This window comes from Budorcas taxicolor, chromosome 20 (genome assembly GCF_023091745.1).
Source record: "Budorcas taxicolor isolate Tak-1 chromosome 20, Takin1.1, whole genome shotgun sequence".
Taxonomy (NCBI): domain Eukaryota; kingdom Metazoa; phylum Chordata; class Mammalia; order Artiodactyla; family Bovidae; genus Budorcas; species Budorcas taxicolor.
In genome coordinates this window covers 31,896,631-31,915,920 of record NC_068929.1, presented here as the reverse complement: position 1 = coordinate 31,915,920, position 19,290 = coordinate 31,896,631, and the positions used below count along the sequence as shown (strand labels likewise).

Sequence of the window (19,290 nt, the reverse complement as noted above, 5' to 3'; positions counted from 1 at the left end):
CACAAAACTTATCTGTCACTATCTTTCATTTTTGGTTTGCATTTCACCAAGAATGCTTTTATTTAAAATTCATGTGGTATACACAAGACCTACCTTTTATGTCCATTCGTTACCTTTTTTTCCAGAAGGAGGAAAAACTAGTTTGACCATTAAAATTGTCTTCTTACTCTATTATTTTAAGGAGTCGAGACAGAACAGCACAGTGGAGGAAGACTCTGAAGGAGATAATGATTCGGAAGAATTTTATTATGGAGGACAGGTGAGCACACGAGGCTCTCCAGACACCCACTCAAAGGCAGAGACAGCCGCACACGCTGTCGCAGAAATCTGTGCTTGTCATCCGAAAGGCCTATGTGTTCTGCAGCGCTCTGTAACTAACAAGGAAATTCATATAATTTATCTGTCGCTCATTCTCTATATAGTTTCAGAAATTAAGGTTGCTTTTGCAGTTCTTTGACTGTAATCATTTATTTACATTGAAGTCATCTGCCTTCATTACAGATACTTTGCAGACAGCATCTTATTACGCTTTTAACTTTTACATCTATCAAGCATGTTGTGCTCAGTCAATGTTTTGAAATGGTGACACTAATAAAAGCATGGATTGTTTTCAGTAGAAGGTGATTAACCTTTATAAAAATTGATGGGCCCTTATTATTGAGCATCTTCATTATTTGTATTTACTGTCTTCCTTTTCCTTCTATACGAATGTAAAGTGTTGATCAGTTGTGACGAAGAAACATCATAAATTATATACGTGGAAATGGCACCGCTGCACATGCATGTATTATACAAAATAATTCATTATATTTTTCTAGTATAATGTTGAAATTTTAAACTGAGCATTTGATTTTAGGATATGGCTGTATAAGATGTCTTGTTCTGTTTTTGTAAACTTGATCAAATATGCTTTGTAATTTGGATAGAATCATGGAAAGGTAATTTGTTACAGAGATGCTTTAAAGCCAAAGTTGATTATTATTATGTAAAGAATGCAAATACATTTATTCATTTAGAATAAAAATTAGTAATTTGGTCTGTCAAGCATATGCAAAGCAGTAGAGGTATGGGTGGACATGAACAAAGCTAGAATTCTTCTCTCCAGGAATGCCTTACTAGAAATGGGGTATTTTTCCTAAGACTCTTTAACCAGATAACACTTCAACAGTATTTAAAATAATTCTTCTAGTTTTGATTTTTGTTCACACCACTAATTCTTACAGAGGGGGAGTGAATGCTCTTTTCTCAGTCCAGAAGTTTTTCTAGATTATCTGCCATTTGCTTCACTCATTTTAACAGTGGTATTGTCTTTGTATCAAAGTAGTCAGATAATAACTTTTTAAGCATAATGAATTATACCAGATGTATGTGAACCGAAGAACTGTAGTGAATATAGTGCTGAATTATCTATATATATTTTTTATGAAGGCAACAGAGAAAATGCCCATGGCAGAACTACAGGGTAACCTAAGAGATTGTTTATATTTTGCTTTTTTTGTTTCTCTTCTCCCTAAGTCACTCCTAATTGATTCCTTTTCATCAGGTTAACTATGACGGGGAGCTGCACAAACACCCCCAGCTTGAAGCTGACTTGTCAGCAGTGAGAGAGATATATGGGCCACATGCAGTTTCTCTCAGGTAAATAAATCCCTTTGGTGATTACAACTTAAAATTATTTGGAAAGTCATTGGAATTTTGTATTGGAATTATTTAGGTGGAAATTTTCTCAGGCTCAATTATATTTGAAAGTATATGAGAGAGTCTGTTATGTTTCTGCTTAAACAAAATGGCATAATTTTGGCTATGATTACTTTTTATTGTACATGTAGTTTAAGATTACATTCATTTCATTAAAGAAATTAGTTATTTTGTAGAGTTAGTTTGATAAAATAGCAGTGTTAAGTGGCAGCATTATCAATTCCTGTAATAGATTTGGTCAGCTTGGCCCACTCTGTTATCGTAAATCAAAGACACATCTGTGTGAACAATAAAAGTAAATAATGCATAACGGCTGGTATCCAGTCACGTTGTGAGAAGTAAAGTGTTGAAAGTGAAGGTGTTAGTGCTCATTTGTGTCCAACTCTGCGATCCCATGGACTGTAGCCCGCCAGGATCCTCTGCCCATAAAATTCTCCCAGCAAGAATACTGGAGTGGGTAACCATTCCCTTCTCCAGGGGGTCTTCCCGACTCAGGAAATGAACCTGGGTCTCCTGCATTGCAGGCAGATTTTTTACCATCTGAGCCACTAAGGAAGCCCTTGTGATAAGTCATCTGGTCCCTAAAAAAAGAAAGGAAAAAAAGACATAACTTTGTGCAGTGTGTATTTGAATGATAATGTATTTTTTGTTGCAGTTACTTAGTTATTTGATAAATTTCCAAACCAATTTTTCTTACTTTAATCATTCAGAAGACCCAACTATCCCTATTTAGTCTTTCTTTTCTCTCTTTAATTTAAGAAAAAACTTTTTTGCCATCATGCTTGTATCCTCCCACCAGTCAGATCTGATTATTTAGATTTTTGTGTTCCTAAAGGGTGGGCTCCAAGTCTCCAGGCCCTTCTTACAGCCTGACCTCAGTTCCAGCCTCATCCACCCAAACCAGGATTGTTCCTGGTCTCCAAATAGGCTGTTTCCCCTTGACTTTGGCCATTTGCCCAACCAGTGCTTCCCTCTCAAACCCTGTTGCTGACTTTATTCAAGCCCCAGTCCAAAAGTCAGCATTTTTTTTGAGCCTTCCTCTAAGCTCCAGTGCAGACTGGTTATTCTGCCCTCTGCCCTCCTATCACATTTGCCTCTTACCTCATTTATTATTCTCTTCATGTCTTGTCATTATTGATTTACTTCTCCCCCTCTAGACTCTTAATTCTGTGCACTTTTTTGTTGTTTGTGTACTTTGTTTTGGTTTGGTTCTCGATCCTGGTTTATAGTACAGAGCATGTATGAAGTACAAACTGGAGGCTTCTTGATTGTTTTCAGTGGAACACCCATTAAAAATGTTCATATTATCTGGTTATATTTTCAGTGGACATATCCACATTTGAGAAAGCAAATACTTTTAATGGTTGGGAAGTATAACACAGCTGTAAGTTATTATTGCTACCTTTCATTTTATCCGCAGAAACAGAAACTCATAACCACCTGCAGCCTAAATAAGCTGGGGTTGTCTACCCCAGACGGGGCTTCCCAGGTGGCGCTAGTGGTACAGAATCCGTCTGCAAGTGCAGATGTTAAATGACGTGGGTTTTATCCCTGGGTCGGGAAGATCCCCTGGAGGAGGGCATGGCAACCCACTTCAGTATACTTGCCTGGAGAACCCCATGGACAGAGGAGCCTGGCAGGCTATGGTCCATAGAGTTGCACAAAATCAGACACATGCTGTATATGTGACAGCATAGCACATATACCCAGACCCTCTCTCCTACTCATGGAGGAATATTAGACTGCAGTTGAGTGAGACAGATAGGGATTATACTTGCAAAAAGCAAATCTTTGGAATTTTCAAAGTTTTAGCAAATTAGCTGTGATTATTTCATAGTTGATCTATGCCTCGGCCAGAGGATAAGGAAGATGGAGATTCAGTAAGTATTATAGAGTGAATAAATGAAGAAAGCAATCAGTTCAGTTCAGTTCAATTCAGTCGCTAAAGGATGGAAATGGTATGGACCTAACAGAAGCAGAAGATTTTAAGAAGAGGTGGCAAGAATACACAGAAGAACTATACAAAAAAAGATCTTCACGACCCAGATAATCATGATGGTGTGATCACTCACCTAGAGCCAGACATCCTGGAATGTGAAGTCAAGTGGGTCTTAGAAGGCATCACTATGAACAAAGCTAGTGGAGGTGATGGAATTCCAGTTGAGCTATCAAATCCTGAAAGATGATGCTGTGTAAGTGCTGCACTCAATATGCCAGCCAATTTGGAAAACTCAGCAGTGGCCGCAGGACTGGAAAAGGTCAGTTTTCATTCCGATCCCAAAGAAGGGCAATGCCAAAGAATGCTCAAACTACCACACAATTGCACTCATCTCACATGCTGGTAAAGTAATGCTTAAAATTCTCCAAGCCAGGCTTCAGCAGTACGTGAACTGTGAACTTCCAGATGTTTAAGCTGGTTTTAGAAAAGGCGGAGGAACCAGAGATCAAGTTGCTAACATTCACTAGATCATCAAAAACCATGAGAGTTCCAGAAAAACATCTATTTCTGCTTTATTGACTATGCCAAAGTCTTTGACTGTGAAGAAAGCAATAGAGAATATCCATAAATTGTTCAGGGATTCCCTGATGGTTAAGACTACAAGCTTTCACTACTGAGGGCCTGCGTTTGAACCCTGGTCAGGGAACTAAGATCCCACAAGCTGCCTAAAAAAATAAATAGTCTGAAACAATGACTGATTTTTTTTTTTCTCTTTAGTTGATCTTTGCTTGAAATCTTAAAACTTTCAGTTTAGTTCAGTTCAGTCGCTCAGTCGTGTCTGACTCTTTGCGACCCCATGAATCTTCGCTTGAAATCTTAAAACTTTAATCATAGAAAATTAACCCTCTCTCCCATATACAAAGAAGTCTGTATATGATTAACCATGGGTTCTTTACCACTAGCACCCCCTGGGAAGTCGATCACTCAACACAGCATAGAATTTAATTACTTTTCATCTAAAGTATGTATCTTTGTTTAGAGAATCACTTTACCACATGTTTTGATTGCTTTTAAAATTAGTTTTTATTTGTTTTAATACATATTTCCTGCTATCTTTGGTAAGGAATCTGCTTGCAGTCTAGGAGATGCAGGTTTGATCCCTGGGTTGGGAAGATCCCCTGGAGGAGGAAAGGGCAACCCACTCCAGTATTGTCTGGGAAATCCCATGGATGAACAGAAGAGCCTGGCTGGCTACAGTTCCTGGGGTCACAAAGAGTTGGACTTAGTGACTGAGTACCACACACACACTATGCTATCTAGGCCTCAATCATACCATTATTTATGTGTGAATATTTTTTAGTTTTTTCAGTGAGCATTTACGAAGTACTTATTTCTATTAGTACTTTCCATTATTGATAAAATAGTGATGATTTATGGACTGTTTAAATTAGATTACTATACGGAATTTCATTCAAATGAAGTGTCTAAAGTCATAAGTGGTTTTGATTGTTTTCCTCTTGCCTCTTTCACTTATATTTTTGATCCAATTTAAATCTTAATGAATGCAAGTCATGTTCTTGTCTGCTGTAGATTTTCTCCAACTACAGAGGATGTTTCCAGAATAAATAAGCTCCCAGAGGCCCCATGATATAAATGAATCACAGCAGGACTAGTTTGATTTACTTAAAATAAATAAGAATGAATTTACTGTCTGGTCTAAAATACCGTGGCTTGGACACATGGGAGAAGGAGTAGTTAGGCCTAAGGTCTTGGAGTCATCTTCTTTGCAAAGTTCTAAGTCTATTGAAAGCAGACTGTTCTAATTAGCTGTTCTTTTACTTAATTGAGGTTTATAAGAACTTAATGGAGTTTGAAGAGCAAAAGTACCTCAATATGCATAATAGGCTGTTTGGTACCATTTTTTTTTTATGTGACATCTAATGAGAAAGGCAGCTAACCACATCTAAGTTCTCTGTAAGAGATGAAAATAACAGAGATTACCTCAATTGAGGCAAAACCCTCTTAAAGTAGGTGAAGGGGGCTTTAGCAAAAATGACTGATGATAAATTTATTACTTACATAGGTAATTTTAGTTCTACTTGGCCAAATCATTCTAAAACAGCATTCTGGTTGGGTTGAACCATACTTGTAAACATTGATGACAATTTTAATTCATAGGCACTTGTAAAGGAAATGAGTTAGGTCTCTGGAGGAACATGATCAACCCTCTAATCAGTGTGAATGTGTTTCATCTTGAATCATGCAACAAAATGAAGTTCTTTTATGTTTTCATTATAAATTTACTCCTGTAATCAGCATTCATAAAAAATTGATCAGTGTCATTGAAAACAATATGAGATTAATATTTTTAGAAAGTAGGGAATTACAAGTCACAAAATTCTCATTTGCTCAGGAATGAAATGACGCTGATAATTTGCTTATGATTTTGAAAGTTTTACACCAAATAAAATATCTTGTGCTTCATAGCCATCCATCATCCATTTAAAAAATTGAAGGCATCTGAGTAACATTCTAACCTTTTGATTGTGACTAATGCTTCAAATAGGTTGGAAGATTATAAGATTGTGACTATTCTGCATTTTGATCATTTTTTTGTGGTTGGATGATTGTATATTTGAAATGAATGAATAATTTTGGAATTGATGTTTTGGAGGACAGGGCGTGCAGAAGATGTTTTTAAGGTTTGAGGAAGCTATACTACTATATGCAGGCCCACCACCCAAACATACATCTCCTGGAAGAGAGAGAAAGAAAATAAAAGGAAAGAAAAAGCCACATAAATCAGAGTGGTCCACTTTAAATGTCTCTGGATTTCCATAAGTAGTGGGTTAGTAAAACAGTTTAACAAATCTGGCTCTCCTCTTCTGGAAGATGGCAGGATTGCATTTCCCTAGCTCTGATAGCATCAGCAGTGGACATGCAACCTCGTGTTGGCCAGTGAAATATAAGCCAAAGCGCTAGTGTGCGAGTTCCCATATCTTCAGGGCTCCACCACTCTCTGGGCCCCTTAGCGACTACAGTGAATAGTGTTCTCTCTCTTCTTCTGATTCTGCAGTAAGCAGGTTGTGTGAGTGAGATGTAAATCCTTTCTGGATGTTAAACCAGTGAGTGCTTGAGGATGTTGGTTACTCCAGTATAACTTACCCTACTCTGAAGCATGTCATTCGTCAACAGATCTTGGGTTGGAGGTTTGTGATGTCCTCTGCATCACATTGATTCTCTTGCTTCTGCATCTGAGCTGAGGTGAAAACAGTCTGACTCTGAACACCAGGGGAAAGTGATAGCAGGAGGCACACAGAAGAAAGAAACAAAAGCACTGGCATAAAATCTAGGTACAAGCTTCAGAATGTCAGATCCCGACAGTCACCTCTGCTTCCAGCACCTCTGCTTTCCTCAAGCAAAACCAAGGAGTTTTAAATGGGGGCAGAGTTTTAGCAACTGTTTACACTGTACTTCTTGTACACCTTAGATTAGATGGGTTTCCTTTCTTACGCGGATCTAATTTTTAAATTCGTCTCAGTCCTGTTGTCCTTTAGAGAAATATATAGCTACCGTGAATACAGTCTTGCAAAAATGCCAAGATTTCTTCCTGACTACTGAGTTTGAATAATCTTAGCCCATTCACAAGCATCTCTCCCACACTGAGCATGAAACACACACTGAGTAGGCATGCAGAGACAGACACGCAAACTGTTGAGTTTCAGATGTCAGAAGGAGGTGTATATTTCTTTGCAGAATATATTTCTTCTCAAAATATAACTGTCCAATTATTGAAAACAGTAACTAAATAGCAATAGAAGTTTATTTCTCAAAAACTTGTGGTAGAGTTTCATGTATGTGTATTATACATGTGATTTGCTCTACAGTGGATAAGAGAAAGCTATATTTTTTATAACCAGAACAGTCCCTGCTAATTTTGATCAGGTAGTATTATAAAACATCATGAAGAAGTGAAGTGAAATCGCTCAGTCGTGTCCGACTCTTTGTGACCCCATGGACTATAGCCTACCAGACTCCTCTGTCCATGAGATTTTCCAGGGAATAGTACTGGAGTGGATTGTCATTTCCTTCTCCAGGGGATCTTCCCAACCCAGGGATCGAGCCCGGGTCTCCCTCATTATAGACAGACGCTTTACTGTCTGAGCCACCAGGGAAGCCCATAAAACATCATAATAGTATAATAAACAAGCTGTGGTTTTATAGAGAAAGGAAGACCAACATAGACGGTCAAGTATTTAATATATTGTAAGTGCATATGTGGTGTCATTAATGAGGATGTTATCTCAATAAGCTCCGTTAAAACATGGGAGAATGAATTGCTAAGAGTTCTAACTCATAGTGCCCTGAAAATGCCTGTTTATAGAAAGCATATATTTCATACATATGTTCTTTATACATATGAACTAGATCACATGTAAATATTCAAAATCAAATGGCTGGATTTCAAGATCTGTCTATTCAAAGACTTCACTCAGATGTCTGCAAAGAAATTTGTGGAGCAGTTTTCAAGACCTCAGTCCCTAAGTGAAACAACTGCATCAGATCATTTGTGTCGCTTCCCTTCTCTTAAAAAAGTATTCAAGTTCAATTTGATGTGATCTGTTCACAATGAATAAATGCAGGCAGGGCACAGAATTATTTTGGATTGTTATAAACCCAACACAGCATTCAGTATACAATCAGATATCAGGCTTCACACTTCAGGTCGCATTCATATTTGAAGCATTTGCCTTGATTCTGCATTTGCTATTCATGAGATTGGGGCTACTGAAAGATATTCAGATACAGAAGCAATCCTGAGACTGGGTCATTGCACCTGGGCAGACTGTAATCACGCTTTGTAATCTCGCAGTGGGAAACGTGAAATGAATGGCATTATATAAAAAGGGCATCACAACAGAAATTGGTTTGCATACACACAGTGTTGTTGTGATGAAGTGTGGCATAAAAACAAACGGTATAACTATTTACAAATCTACAGCTGCAGAATCCAGTTAATTGCAAACCTTTAATGCCTCTGCTTCCTTAAAATTCTGTACTCCTGCTCTGCTGTGGTGAAAGACAGTGCTTGTAACCCTTTCATTCCTGGTTTTTTTTTTTTTTTTCTGAAAGAAATTGACAGGATTAGAAATTAAAGATACTTTTAACTAAAGAAAGTGAAGAAGTGAAAGTGAGTCGCGCAGTCGTGTCCGACTCTTTGTGACCCCATGGACTCTAGCCTGCCAGGTTCCTCTGTCCACAGGATTCTCCAGTCAAGAATACTGGAGTGGGTTGCCATGCCCTTCTCCAGGGGATCTTTGCAACACAGGGATCAAACCCAGGTCTCCCACATTGTAGATAGATTCTTTACCATTTGAGCTACTGAGGAAGCTCTTTAACTGAAACAAAAGTGTTGAAAAAATTATATAAAGAATACTTTAAAATTAACATATTAAAGATTTTATAAAGAACATATGTCATATTTTGATTATAACTCTACGATGTGTTCTGTTGAAGTGGTCTAGAAATCTATTTATGAAGAAAACAGCTGGGGTAAGGTTTGTACTGACTTTTGTTATCTCTGCTGCCCTTTTCTCTGCTTTTAAATATACCAAAGTCTTGCCATCATAAGTCAATCCAGAGTTATTCTCCGCTCTGAAATTGGCAAAGATGGGGGAAAAAAATGCCTGGTGATAATGAGGATGTGGGAAATGGTCACTGTGAGAACCTGGCTGGTGTGATTATAAGTTGTTTTAACTTTTAAAAAATAGTAACCAAACAGTACATATTAGGATTACCAAATATAGTTATGCTATTTATTTCAGTCATTAATTCTGGAATTTATCTCTGAGAAGACAATTGCACGTAGACTTCTATCCAGAGGGCCATTTATCAATATTAATAGTGTAAAAAAATTGAGAGCACCCTAATGTTGTATTATATAATTTTATTCATACAAATTTATAGATATAAATTTATGGTTTTAAAGAATATTCCACAAGGTAAAAAAAGTACTTATTATAGAAAAAGTGGAAGAGCAGGACAAAAATTTTTACATACCTATTATCCTTAATATGTATTATAATGATATATTAATATATGAAAGAGACTGGGATGAATGTAAAGGAAAACTACTGTGTCTGAGTGGTACTAAATTTTATTACAAGTTATTTATTGTCTGTTTTTCTCTTTCTCACATTTTATATGAGTCTATATTGCCATTGTAATCAGAAAAAGATTTTTTTAGAAAATACTTCAGCTTTTTTTTAATAAAATAAATGTTACCCACAGCCTATATGTAATATACAAGTCCTCTTCCTATTTTTTTGGTGTTCCTATTTCTATTTTATTTAAAAAAAATGTATTTCACTCTCCATAATGTTTTGGTACTCTACTTGCTCAGTGAACAGTATTTCCCTCATGATACTAAATATTTTTATACCAACATTTTTAGTAATGGATAATTTAAAAAAATTATACCATCATGCCATAGTATTTCCTTATTATTCAATATTCATTTTTTCCTAATTTTACTTTGTACATATTTGTTATAATTTTATGGGAATGATTGTAGTCAAGGTCTCTTTCCCCACCAAAATATCACTTGAACATCATTAGTGGTCTATCCTCATCATTGTATTTAATGGTTCCCTTCTGACGTGTCTGATTTTAGATATTTGACTTCTTGTATTTATGAATAGTATGCTGACGTCCAGGGTCAGCAAATTATGACCAGTGGGCCGTGGGATCTGTTTTGAACAGTTTATGGTGTTTGCTTTTCTTAAAGGGTTGTAAAAAAAAATGGCCCCAAAATAAAGAGAAATATGTGCAAGAGACTATGTGGCCTGTAAAAACTAAAAGGTTTACTATTTTGACCTTTACAAGAAAAGTTTTCTGAACCCTGAACTAGACTCATAAAAGCAGTGGTTCTTGTTCTTAATCCTTATTCTTGTCTTAGTTTCTGTATAGTTTCATAACTAAATTGGCATATGTTTATATCTAAATTTGCACAAGATTATAAAAATTTCTAACCTTTATGATTAAGACAGATGTTTTGAAGCATGCAATTAAAGAATTAATTCCTATGTGAATAATTTTATCTATTTTCTATAACATCAATATTTTGAAGCATGCAATTAAAAAGTTAATTCCTATGTGAATAATTTTATCCATTTTCCTCTTTATGTAACCTTTAGAACTGACCATGAAAAAATAGAAAGTGTAAATTCATAAATAATGAAAATGTGCTCAGTATTTTGATATATTTTTAAGGAGAGAATGGAGAAAACATAGAGGCTGGGTTATTAGTTTCTAACATGCTGCATTTTTTGGTCATTGATATAAAAAAGTAAAAGGACCCTCTACATTCCTTTATTCTTCAAATTACATAAAGCTATTTAATAATTATAAAAGTGCATTCTCTGAACCCTATAAAAGTGCCATAGTTTTGTACTACATTAGCATTATTTGAATATTATCATACACGGAACTGTTCATTGAGTATTTACTGTGTGCCAGGTACTGCACTTGACAGTTTTGAGATTGAATGCGAATTTTGTGTCTTAATTTCCACCAACTTTTCTGCCCTCTGGCAACTTGTTCCACTTTCCTGAACCTCAGTTTCCTCATTTGCGAATGAGGGTAATTATATTATTGTTGTCAGAAGTTTATCATGAGGACTTAGTGAGATCATCCATCATTGTTTGACCTGGTTTCCAACACAAAGTGATAGTTTATTGAATAAAGAGCTAAGCACCGGAATAAATATTTAAATAGGATGCGTGTATTCAAATCCTGGCTCTGCTACAAAGCAATGACGGGTGAGTTACTTTATTACTCTGAGCCTCAGTTAATGAACGTGTAAATTGGAAATGGTAATAGTACCCTGGTGTCTCAGTGGTAAAGAACTCACCTGCCAATGCAGGAGACACAATTTTGATCCCTGGGTTGGGAAGATCCTCTGGAGGAGGAGATGGTAACCCACTCCAGTATTCTTGCCTGGGAAATCCCATTGACAGAGAAGCCTAGTGGGCTACAGTCCATGGGGTCCAAGAGAGCTGGACACGATTTAGTGACTAAATAACAAGTAGTACCTATTGTGCGTTATGATTATATGTATGTAAAATCCTTAGAATGCTTTCTGGCAGGTAAGTGCTCAATAAATATTGGCCATTAGTTTTTACAATTTCTGTTATCATTATAGTTTTTTCCCTCACTGTAATTAGCATTGGTAACTTCAGAATTTTATAAAAATATCAAAAATAGAGATGTGTGTGTGTGTAGAATACAAAAACTACTATTTTATGCCGTTTCAGTTCAGTTCAGTTGCTCAGTCGTGTCCGACTCTTTGCAACCCCATGAGTCGCAGCACTCCAGGCCTCCCTGTCCATTACCATCTCCCGGAGTTCACTCAGACTCACGTCCATCGAGTCAGTGATGCCATCCAGCCATCTCATCCTCTGTCGTCCCCTTCTCCTCCTGCCCCCAATCCCTCCCAGCATCAGAGTCTTTTCCAATGAGTCAACTCTTCACATGAGGTGGCCAAAGTACTGGAGTTTCAGCTTTAGCATCATTCCTTCCAAAGGACACCAGGACTGATCTCCTTCAGAATGGACTGGTTGGATCTCCTTGCAGTCCATGGGACTGTCAAGCGTCTTCTCCAACACCACAGTTCAAAAGCATCAATTCTATGGCGCTCAGCTTTCTTCACAGTCCAACTCTCACATCCATACATGACTACTGGAAAAACGATAGCCTTGCCCTTTAGTTATCTTAAAAAATATTCCTGTTTGTGTGGAATATACTGTTGTTACTTGTTTTAATTTGGATACATCAGACATGTAAAACTGCCTATTGAAACATCAGTGACATTTAAGTCGCAGAACACCTGGATAAGTTTCAGAACTACTGATGTTCTAATGTGGCAGGAAAATTTATGGGTATATTATTGTGGCAATCAGTGATCCCTCCACCCCTTCCTCGTGTCAGAGACCCCTTTCTTGCACTTAGAGGCAGCTCTGAATCTTGAACACCAAGTGATCACATGAGAAGATCGTTCAATTTGTTAAATAGAACCTAGGGTATTTGAAACTATGAACCAAATAACTCTTGAGTTCATGTACGTATTTGCCTGTACATAAAACGGAAAGGTATATATATGGTATAAAGAGGTCACATGAGACCACAATCCAACTAAATTGAGTTAGTTAATGTATGTCCAGTCATTTCTGAACTGTCTGTGGGCATCAGGGATGAGAATTCATGACTAAATTTTACTTTAAAATAACCTCGAACACACTGTCTTTTAAAGAAAATGAAACAACAATGTTAATCTTTGCTTTTAGGGAATATGGAGCCATTGATGATGTAGATATTGATCTGCATATTGATGTTAGCTTTCTTGATGTAAGTATTGACTTATATGATTGCTGCAGTTAGAAAACACTTTCATTCTTGGAAGAAATTTAATTTTAGTTTCTCTTATAATAAGATTAGAAGCATAATGACTTTGTTAAAGTGATTTATGAAGAAATGCTAGGACTGGTTGAAAAAGCAGAGATTTTGCATATGTTTTCCTCCATCAGTTCTTTTAATATTTTCTGAAAATTATGGGTTTGTATCAGTAGTATAGTATGTCCTAATTTGTTTTCACTTGAATTTTCAAGTGAAGGCAAAAATTTAAAAAGTACTTGGACTTTCATTTCACAGACCTGTAAGTTTTTGAGATAATTTTTTGTAGGCTTTAATGATAAGCACTTCTTCAAAATAAGTTTTAAAAACATATATATTTTTTATTTTGGAAAAAAAATCAAGAGTTCTTAAAAGATAACTAATTCATCTTTCAAATATTTGCACAGGAGGAGATTGCTGTGGCATGGGAAGTGATTCGAACAGAACCTATAATTGTCCGATTACACTGTTCTCTTACACAGTATTTGAATGGCCCAGGTTAGTTTCATTTTCCTATTTTTGCATATTCATCAGTTGTGCATTGTGCATGAAGTACAAAATGGTTCATTCGGTAATTCTGAACATAATTGAGACTATCTTGATAATGCTTTTTAAACATACTTGCATCCTAACAGAGGTGCTGTATCACCAACATAACTTATGTAAACAGAAACATACATTTAGTTTTATAGTTTTCAGAAGCTAATGTGTTGCTGTGAAAGAAAAACAATAAAACCTAAAAGAGAATTTTGCATGTAATAAAACACTCAGTAACTATACTTAGAGTTGCCCTTAGGTTTAATTTTTTGTGTTTCTGAACCTGATATTTAATTTTAATTTATCTTTGATTACTAATGAACTTAGCCTAAGTATAACATATTTCTTTTTTGAAAATGAAGTATTAATAATATTTTTGTTTTCCAATACTTGAAGGGATGATTTTTATGTATATGAAGGAAGAGTTGTTTATAACAAAGGACCCTATTATCAATCTTGCCAAGACTTACTGGATTTAAATGTAATATGTATGTATTATGGGACTTCCCTGGTAGCTCAACTGCTAAAGAATCTGCCTGCAATGCAGGAGACCCCAGTTCGATTCCTGGGTTGGGAAGATCCCCTGGAGAAGGGAATGGGTACCCACTTCAGTATTGTCTGGCGTCTCTGATGGCTCAGTTGGTAAAGAGTCTTCCTGCTGTACAAGAGACCCAGGTTTGATTCCTGGATCTGGAAGATCCCCTGGAGAAGGAAATGGCAACCAACCCCAATGTTCTTGTCTGGAAAATCCCATGGGTGGAGGAGTCTGGCAAGCTACAGTCCATGGGATCTCAGAGTCAGACACAACTGAGAGACTTCACTGTATGTACTTCTCTCTCTTTTTCTCTCTCTCTCTCTCACACACACACCAGTATCTACTCATATTGTTGTAATTATCTACTGCTGCAGAATAAACCACTCCAAAATGAACTGACTTAAAACAACTTCTCTCTCACCATTCTTTGGGGCTCCACTGGGCAGCTCCTGCCTGGAGTCTCCTGTGCCTCTGTAGTCAGATGGTGGGTGGAGTTTATGTTTTTGAAGGCTCCATTAGGTTGGAGGCTCAAAATGGTTGGACTTTGGATGATAGCAATTTTGCAGGTATCATTTCAGGACTACGCAGGACTCAGCTGTAACTATAAAGTGTCTCTTTACACCTTTGGCTGCTTTGTGTGGTTTAGCTTCTTGTAGCTTGGTGACTAGAATGCAGAAGCAAGTGTTCCAAGAAAGGGGCTGTGGTAAAAGGCTCACGGAGTCTTCCACTGTATTCTATTCATTAGAATAGTCAAAGAAACCAACCAAAATCAAGGGTTACTGACATGGATTGTGTTTCTTGGAATTGTAGCCATTTTTAATCTTCTGGGCACATATTACCGTGGTCTCTGCATGTTTTGCTTTAGGTGTATCAAAGAGCTAACATGATTAGTTTTCACATAAGAAAGCTATCTGCCCTTTCAGGTTTATGAAATATATAGGAAGGTCTCCATTTTGAATATATTTCTGTTGTCATCACTTTTTAATTATTATATAGTGCATTCTACCTAAATAACAACATGCAGTAACATATAGTAACTGGTGTGACCTAATGCTAGGCAAAGACAAATAGAGGTGACATATTTTAATTTTGATTATATGTACAGAAATAAACATATTTATATGTACAGAAATAAACATATTTATATTTATAAATGCAAAAATATATATAGAGAGAAATGCAATAAAGAAGGAAAATAGAATCCGTCTATACTGAGGAACCAAGAAGTCAGTTGATGGTGTTTCTGTTTTCTGTGCACATGTGGTTTATTTTCATAAAGTTGACATTGAATTGTATTAATAGCTATGCACCTTAATGTTAGAGCCTTTCCTCCAGTCATTAAATATCCTAAAGCAGAATGATGTGTAATATCTACATAATAATTTAGCCTGTAGATATATGTGTTTTTGCTGTTTCTCCATTTACTGTAGGGAAATTCCTCTTTCTTTAGTGATTTGAAATATACTTATTCTGTTTTATTCTAATGGAGATTAAAAGAAAAATAAGCCCTCATGTCTGAACTATTTCTTTTTTCAATTAACAGGGTTAGGAACAAATTTGGGTCATTTCATCTCTACTCACTCAGTTCCATCTGTGTGAGATGACAGTGTGGCATACTTTTATGTAACCTTTACCACTGTTTCATGTGTTTATATAATCTTGAATTTTGGGCAGAGGTTTCCCTTTACAATATCTTTTAAAGATTCATCATATTTGCATGGCTTTATAAATATTTCAACAATTATGTTTTAATTCATGTTGAGATGATTTGTTGTTCAGTACCATTTATTCAGTTTTGCAACTCATTCGTAATTTAATTCTTACTTTTTCATCTCCATTAATTGATTTACATATTAGTTTGTAAGCTTAAGAAATGTGAGGGTTATGCTTCATTTTTCATACTGGAGAATGAGTCTTTTTTTTGTGAACAAGAGAAATTTAACCAGGTATAAATTTATGAGCTCATAATAGTACCCCCAAAAAGGCAAAAGTGCTTTAGAAACTTCTCCTAGTTTGTGTGTTCAGTTCAGTTCAGTCGCTCAGTTGTGTCATACTCTTTGGGACCCCATGGACTGCAGCACGCCAGGCCTCCCTGTCCATCACCAACTCCCGGAGCTTACTCAAACTCATGTCCATTGAGTCAGTGATGCCATCTAACCATCTCATCCTCTGTCATTCCCTTCTCCTCCCACCTTCAATCTTTCCCAGCATCAGGGTCTTTTCAAATGAGTCAGTTCTTCACATCATGTGGCCAAAGTATTGGAGTTTCAGCTTCACCATCAGTCCTTCTAGTGAATATTCAGGACTGATTTCCTTTAAGATTTACTGGTTTGATCTCCTTGCAGTCCAAGGGACTCTCAAGAGTCTTCTCCAACACCACAGTTCAAAAGCATCAGTTCTTCGGTGCTCAGCTTTCTTTATAGTCGAACTCTCACATCCATACATGACTACTGGAAAAACCATAGCTTTGACCAGACGAACCTTTCTTGGCACAATAATGTCTCTGCTTTTTAATATGCTGTCTAGATTGGTCATAGCTTTTCTTCCAAGCATCAAGCATTTTTTAATTTCATGGCTGCAGTCACCAAAGTTTGGGTGTGAAGTATTTTAATTCTGTTCATTTGGGAGAAATCTGTCTTGATTGAGTTTGTGTTTTGTAGTGTGTACTTATTGAGCTTTCCCCCTTCATTTTCCTTGGTATTGTTGTTGTTGTTGTTGTTATTTAGTCATCAAGTCATGTCCATCTCTTTTGCAAAGCCATGGACTGTAGCCTGCCAGGCTCCTCTGTGCATGAGATTTCCCAGGCAAAAATACTGAAGTTGCCATTTCCTTCTCCAGGAGATCTTTCCAACCCTGGGGTCGAATCCCATATTGGCAGGGAGATTCTTTACCACTGAGCCACCTGGGAAGCCCCTTCCTTGTTGTTACCGTTTATATATTTATCTTTGATTGTTATGCTTAGATCTTATTCCACCTCAAGGAAGTTTTATGCAGTCATTTTTTTGTTGTTCCTTGTTTATCTGTTCTCCACAGTATATGCAGATTGGATCTAATTCCTATATCCTTCATGCTTTTTATCATTTGTCTTAAGTCTTTTGCCCATCACCTCTGATTTTATAAGTTATTTTTCAATTAATCTTCTACTACATTAAGCAAAATTTTTCATAATTTAGTCTTTGATTTAATGTTCCCCTTCAGTTTTTAACTTGACTGCAGTCTCTACTGATATCATATTTATATATCAATTGCTTTCCTTTTATTTATGCATCATTTGGAATTTTGTTGTGAACAAAATCAAGTCGCCCAAGACACATAATTTTGTTCCTGTAGATGTGAATTTTGTTTCGCTCAGAATTCAGGCAGTGTTAAAATGCACTTCTCTCAAAAATTAATGTGGTTTGTGTATAATTTCTTGCATTAAGAAGAGTAAAGACTCTTTGTAATGAAAACAGAAAATACAGAGACAGCGTGGAAAAAAAAAAAACAGTAAAGAGGATTCCACATTTACTTGATTCTATGGTTAGAAGAACAAGAACCTCAGATATGCAGATGACACAACCCTTATGGCAGAAAGTGAAGAACTAAAGAGCCTCTTGATGAAAGTGAAAGAGGAGAGTGAAAAAGTCCTCTTAAAACTCAACATTCAGAAAACTGAGATCATGGCATCTGGCCCCATCACTTCATGGCAAATAGATGGGGAAACAGTGGAAACAATCAGAGACTTTATTTTGGGGGGCTCCAAAAATACTGCAAATGGTGACTGCAACCATGAAATTAAAAGATGCTTGGTCTTTTCAAGAAAAGCTATGGCCAACCTAGACAACATATTAAAAAGCAGAGACATTACTTTCCCACAAGGTCCATCTAGTCAAAGCTATGTTTTCTCCAGTAGTCATGTATGGACATGAGAGTTGGACTATAAAGAAAGTTGAGCACTGAAGAATTGATGCTTTTGAAGTGTGGTGATGAAGACTCTTGAGAGTCTCTTGGATTGCAGGGAGATCAAACCAGTCCATCCTAAAGGAAATCAATCCTGAATATTCATTGGAAGGACTAATGCTGAAGCTGATACTCCAGTACTTTGGCTACCTGATGTGAAGAACTGACTCATTGGCAAAGACTCTGATGCTGGGAAAGATTGAAGGCAAGAGGAGAAGGGGACAACAAAGGATGAGATGGTTGGATGGCATCGCCAACTTGATGGACATGAGTTTGGGTAGACTCTCACAGTTCGTGATGGACAGGGAAACCTAGTGTGCTGCAGTCCATGGGGTCACAAAGAGTCAGACACGACTGAGCAACTGAACTGAACTGACAGTGAGCAAGAATCTCTTAGAAGAAATGGAATAGCCCACATAGTCAACAGAAGAGTCTGAAATGCAGTACTTGTGTGCAATCTCAAAAACAACAGAATGATCTCTGTTCGTTTCCAAGCAAACCATTAAACAGCACAGTAATCCAAGTCTGGGCCCCAACCACTGATGCCAAGAAGCTGCAGCTGACTGGTTACATGAAGACCTAAAAGACTTTCTAGAACTAACCTCAAAAAAGATGTCTTTTTCACTATAAGAGATTGGATTGCAAAATTAGGAAGTCAGGAGATACTTGGAGTAACAGGCAAGATTGGCCTTGGAGTACAAAATGAAGCAGGAAAAGGCTAACAGAGTTTTGCCAAGAGAATGCACTGGTCATAGCAAGCACTCTCTTCCAACAATAAAAGAGATGACTCTACACTCAGATATCACCAAATGGTCAATAACTGAAATGATTATATTCTTTACAGCCTAAGTTGGTGAAGCTCTATGCAGTCAGCAAAAACAAGACTGGGAGCTGACTGTGGCTCAGATCATGAGCTCCTTATTGCGAAATTCAAACAGAAATTGAAGAAAGTAGGGGAAACCACTAGCACATTCAGGTATAACCTAAGTCAAACCCCTTACGATTATACAGTGGAAGTAACAAATGGATTCAAGGGATTAGATCTGGCAGACAAAGTGTCTCAAGAACTAGGGACAGAGGATTCATAACTTGTACAGGAGACAATGACCAAAACCACCCCAAAGATAAAGAAATGCAAAAAGGCAAAGTAGTTGTCTGAGGAGGCCTTACAAATAGCTGAGGAAAGAATAGA

The 19,290-nt window shown here is 36.9% G+C and overlaps 1 protein-coding gene across 1 annotated transcript in view; it reads left to right on the top strand.

Annotated features, from left to right (window-relative positions):
- The window catches only part of PARP8 (poly(ADP-ribose) polymerase family member 8), a 185,668-nt gene that overhangs the window by 104,505 nt on the left and 61,873 nt on the right, over positions 1-19,290 (top strand). The window contains 4 exon segments of the mRNA XM_052659163.1: positions 182-259; positions 1,544-1,638; positions 12,982-13,042; positions 13,495-13,585. Of these exon segments, the coding sequence (XP_052515123.1) occupies positions 182-259; positions 1,544-1,638; positions 12,982-13,042; positions 13,495-13,585 (325 nt within the window).